Source organism: Aplysia californica, unplaced genomic scaffold, assembly GCF_000002075.1.
Source record: "Aplysia californica isolate F4 #8 unplaced genomic scaffold, AplCal3.0 scaffold00366, whole genome shotgun sequence".
NCBI classification, from domain to species: domain Eukaryota; kingdom Metazoa; phylum Mollusca; class Gastropoda; order Aplysiida; family Aplysiidae; genus Aplysia; species Aplysia californica.
The window spans coordinates 739,003-744,205 of record NW_004797636.1 but is presented as its reverse complement, the minus strand read 5'-3'; the positions used below and the strand labels follow the sequence as shown (position 1 = coordinate 744,205).

Below are 5,203 nucleotides of genomic sequence, written 5' to 3'. Positions count from 1 at the left end.
GGGGTAGCAGGAAATTTCAAGACACAAGGAATAAAAGTTTCGAATATTTATGTCGTATTTGAAATGATAACGTTTTTTTTCCCAGTCGGACTGACTTATATAGTACTTGAATTTAAGAATTCTAGCAAAATGAGCTTATTGTTGCACTTACAGAATAAAAAACCCCAACAACAACAAACAAGCAAACAAACAAAACCCCACGGAAAAGATGAACAGACGAGAATGTTGAGAATTATCCAGTATGGATTACTGAAAAGGATTCATGTACTCTGACAACCAGAAAGATAAGATTGTGAGAAGACAGTCTAGAAGAGGTAGACCTCTAGCAAAGCGTAAACCAGAAAACTCTAGTCTATTGTTAATGTACACGTTTATACACAGATACCTAGAGCAAAGACAGAGAAAGATAAACATAATAGATTGATAGAATGTAGACACACTTACACATACACACACACACACACACACACACACACACACACACACACACACACACACAAACACACATACGCACACACACACAAAGAAGAGAGATAGATAGATAGATAAATAGATAGATAGATAGATTGATAGATAGATAGATAGATAGATAGATAGAGAGAGAGAAAGAGAGAGAGAGAGAGAGAGAGAGAGAGAGAGAGAGTATGTGGAAAGAAATACAGGGAGAAAGATAAAGAGATCATACAGGCAAAGAGGCAGACAGACAGAAAGACAAACAGGCAACACAGACATGGACTGAACAAACAAACAATGACAACAAACAGACTCACGAAGACAAGACCTCCGACGTGAAGGCGGATCGTATCTTCTGGTAGTCGGATATCCAGCAATCGGGTGTAGGCTTTTTCTGGGTGCTTCGATTCTGGCCGTTTCTCATTCTTCACTTCCACCCTAGAGAGAGATGCAATGGTGGCATCAGAGTTTTTAAATACCATTTTAACACAGGACGTCAGTTATGTAGCGGACCTCAGAATAAACGGGAACCAGCAATAAAGGGTGAGGGGGGGATATACGCACTCACCTGAAGGCACATGGGTGGTGTGTGACTGCAGTCTCTGCCATGACGTATTTGCAGGGTGTGAACACCTCGATGTGGGCGCCGTCAAACGTTGTGTAGTGAGGGTCACCTTTGGCTTCACAGCGACATACGTCCGCATCTGCACGGGGGGACAACAACGTACACATATACACACATATGAAACTACACATTGCATTGATATGACAAAAGTGTATAAGCGTCTTATTTCTACCAATAATAATAAAAGAACAAAACCAAAACTACAGACTCATATTAATCTCTCAATTTTCTCTATGATTAGATCACCTCTCTCTCTCACAAACTACGCGTCCTTTACATTCATTATGGTCTCCCGTAGTCTTTCCCTCTCTAGATCTAGCTGTAGTCTTTCTCGCGTCCTCTCTCCTTCCCACTTAGATTTTGCTGTTGAGCGGGAATTTGTGCTATGTATGTATGTACGTATGTATGTATGTATGTATGTATGTATGTATGTATCTATCTATCTATCTACCTATCTGTGATGATGATGATGATGATGATGATGATGATGATGATGATGATGATGATGATGATGATGATGATGATGATAATTGTCTTTGTCATTATCATTATCATTATCAGCTAGGGTTTAGAGTGCCTGCAGTGACCCACCTTCAGGCGCCATTGTTGTCTCTGGCATGGCCGTGACGTCATGGGTCACAGCCTCTGGCATCTCGTCATTGAACATCTCAGCTGGGCTCTCTGTGGTAGATTCAGGGACTTCCTCTTCTTCTTCTTCCTCTTCTTCGGGCATTTCAGGAACCGGTGCCAGAGTTGGAATTTCCAGATCCGGATAATCAACTGGGATCTCTTCTGTTGCTGATGGGTCCTCATAGATCAACTCAGGGTGGATATATGGAATCGGTTCTGGTATTTCCGGTTGGTAAGGATTGGGTTCTAGATAATCTGTGAAGAGTTCTAGAGGGTCTCCGATTATCTCCTGCGTTGTGGTCAGGGGAATCGGTTCTTCGGTAGTCGGTGGGGTGGGTATTTCTGTAACCGGTGGGGGTAGGGGACCGGGTAATGTGAACGGTGGAATCATTGGAATCGGTTCTTCGGGAGTCGGTGGGGGTGGCGTGGGTGGTATGCCAGGCATTTCTGGAGTCGGGTCTGGAGGCAGTGGGCCGGGTAATGTAAACTCCATCGGTTCTTCGGGAGTAGGTGGTGGGGGTGTGGGAGGTATTCCGGGCATTTCTGGAGTCGGTTCTGGGGCCAATGGGCCGGTGAGTGTGGTGGGAGCTTGGGTGGGTTCGGGAGTCGGTTCTGGCATCGGAGGTCCTGGTGTTTCTGGAATCGGTTCCGGTTCTGGTTCTGAGGAGAGAGTAATCATACGTTTATTTATTCAAACCAAACACAGACTCTTACGAGACAGAGCATATTATTAGGTGTCACAACGTTGTGGAATCAAGAGATCGTCAGTTTTTGGGCATATGGGGTCATTGGTATCATCTTAGAGCTTGCTCATTTGCCTTCCTTTTGTGAAAAATGTCCATTTACGTTGAATAGAAATTAAAATATTTGCGGTTGAAGGATGTCTGGGTCCCTGGTTTCGGAGGTAAAATTAGTGAGAAAATGGCGGCCAAAGTCTGGTAACTTCCATAACCTGAGAGTCCTTAGAACCTAAACATTTACATCTTTTGTGCCTTTTTGGAGTGTTTTCTAAAAATAAAATCCTCACAAAAATGTAACTTTAATAAACACAAAAGGTGTTGAGCCAATAAAAGAAAATTACAAATAAATTGCCCATTGACCAAACAAATTTCGATTTCTTTGATTTCATTATTTTGACATGCGCCTGATTTCACCACGATGCCTCACATATAAGTATGACTCGACTTACGACTTACTTACCCTTTCTCTATTCCGTCAGGTACATGAGGCGGATCTAAGACTCTTACAAGACAGAAATTGTTTCTGAAAACAAGTGCTTCAAAAACTATTGAATTAGGTTTCAACAAAGTTTGAAGAAAACGGGTGGGTGGGTAAATGGGTTAGAATTGAAATCAAATGACTGCTTACAGAGAAGTTATAAATATTATATTAAAACTTTCTATGAAAACAATCTTATACTTCTACCGTCGAATAACAGCCAATATCTAGCATCTGTGTTTGTCGCAACCACCCCCCCCCCAACCAAAAAACAAAACCACTGCCGGGGAATAAAACCAAAAAAAAAAAAGAAAAGAAAAAGAAGCTGAACCTCTTTACTTTTAGAAAGAAAGTTTATTTTCACTTCAGCTTCACATTGTGATTGTCTCTTTCTTACTTGTTGACACCACGTTGATTTGTTATCTTTTACTTGAAGAATATAACTACATTACATACTATTTCTATTGCTGTTTCTCTTTTATTTTTCCTTCTTTGTTGTTTTTCTTATTGTTGGTGTGTTAATTTTTTTCTTGTTATTGTTCTAATGTGTTGTTTTACTATTTTTTTGTTTTTATTTACTGTAATGTTATTTAATTTGATGTTGTTCCTACCTTTTTTAAAAATATATGTATATAAATGTGTTATGTTAAAACGTGTCTCCACCAAAACCAAAGGTTGACACTGGCAGGCCCCTTAATTGTGTGTGAATTCAAAATTTACATGTAATATCTTGTAAGCCTACCTTTTCTTGAATTACACACGTTTAAGGTTAAAACAGCCAATCTTCGGATAGGTGGACACACGCACTTATTTGTGAAATTCTGTGGTTGTGTATGTGCTGTTCTAATTTTGATTTGATTCTGTTGTGAAACCATAAATTTTCACGTTTTTACACTCTTTTTGGCTACAAATGATCCTCTGGATTCTGCACAAGAAATTCTGGTGCTTTAGATTAAGTTACCTCTATCAACATATTGCTATATATACGTCGTCACAGAGAGTTGAAAGCTTGAAAATTAAAGGCAACTTTTATGGCAACTTTTACCATTTTTGTGGCAACTTATGGACAAAAAAATGGCAAAAAACGCAGATGCTAGCAATATGGTTCAGAGGGGCGGAAAACAAACGAGGAACTCAACGATGATTAATAAAGCTCCCAAATAAAATGTTTACGAAGAGTTTTATTAATAAAATGAAATGAAATTATTACAAATAATGAAATGCTGGAACTGAAGACATCAGCTCGACCTTAAAAAAGGAGAAGAAGGAGATAGTCGGACATGTTTTAAGAATGCCGAAGACACGTCTGCCCTATTAGAAATAGTATGGGAAACCAACTGGAAAAAAAAAAAAAGGTAGACCAGCTTGAAGTTACAGAGGCACAATTAGGGATTAAGCAGTCTCTCGGGACCTAGATGATAGAAGTGTCAAGATTGGAGAAGGTGGCAAGGGACAGACAAGCGTGGCGTCGACTGCTCTTTGTCTTATGTACCTGCCGGTATAGGGAGAGAGTAGGTAAGAAGCATATTATTTTGCTGTATGCAGACTGGTGAGAGGCGATTCGAAGCAGCACATTCACAAGGATTGTACGGATGTTCAGTCCTGGTCATGCAAGACCTCAAGGCTATGAACGTGCTGATGAGCTAGCCACCAGGCTGAGATTGGCGGCACCATGCAATTAGACCCAACAACAATCATGGCAGCATTGACAGCATGGTTTAACGACTACAGAGAAGATGAAGTATGAAGGCACCCCATCACACTCAATGGAAAGACTTAGGAGGGAGGCTGGTGTCTCAAGAGGATCGAGGAGAGTCAGCAAAATGCGTGAAAAAGCCAGAAGAATATCCAACCCGCCGATGACTGGCCCGATCAGTAAGCTAACCCTTTCAATTTCATGGACCCTGGAGAGGAGGGAGGAGCAGCAATGGTGACCAAATAACCAAGCAAGTAAGTAACAGTCAGTCCCGATCCACTTACCTGGGACTGGTAGACATTCGTAACCGTCACCAACGTAACCGGGTTTGCAGACGCACTGAATGTCATTCCCATCACGCACAGAGCAGATGGCTTCCTTTGCGCATGCGTCGTTGTCAAGGGGCGTGGCCACGAGCAGAGAACCGAATTCGGAGGGCTGGCATTCGATTCTTCGAGTACAGTCAGGGCTGACAATACTGGTTCCCATCTGTGGGAAGAATCGGTTAGTCGGATTTTAATTTTTCGGATTGTGGAGAGAGGAAGGAAGTCGTAGGCGGACTGGCAGTTGAGAGAGAGAGA

The 5,203-nt window shown here is 41.5% G+C and overlaps 2 protein-coding genes across 2 annotated transcripts in view; both read right to left on the bottom strand.

Moving 5' to 3' along the window:
- LOC118478101 (zonadhesin-like) overlaps nt 1–2,504 on the bottom strand; it is a gene marked incomplete at its 3' end in the record, with an annotated part of 4,862 nt that extends 2,358 nt beyond the window's left edge. The window contains 3 exon segments of the mRNA XM_035971048.1: nt 771–891; nt 1,022–1,157; nt 1,670–2,504. Coding sequence (XP_035826941.1) covers nt 771–891; nt 1,022–1,157; nt 1,670–2,387 — 975 coding nt within the window.
- Nucleotides 2,505–4,604: 2,100 nt separating this feature from the next.
- Nucleotides 4,605–5,203, bottom strand: part of LOC118478100 (zonadhesin-like) — a gene marked incomplete in the record, with an annotated part of 9,382 nt that continues 8,783 nt past the window's right edge. Inside the window, 1 exon segment of the mRNA XM_035971047.1 lies at nt 4,605–5,111. Coding sequence (XP_035826940.1) covers nt 4,605–5,111 — 507 coding nt within the window.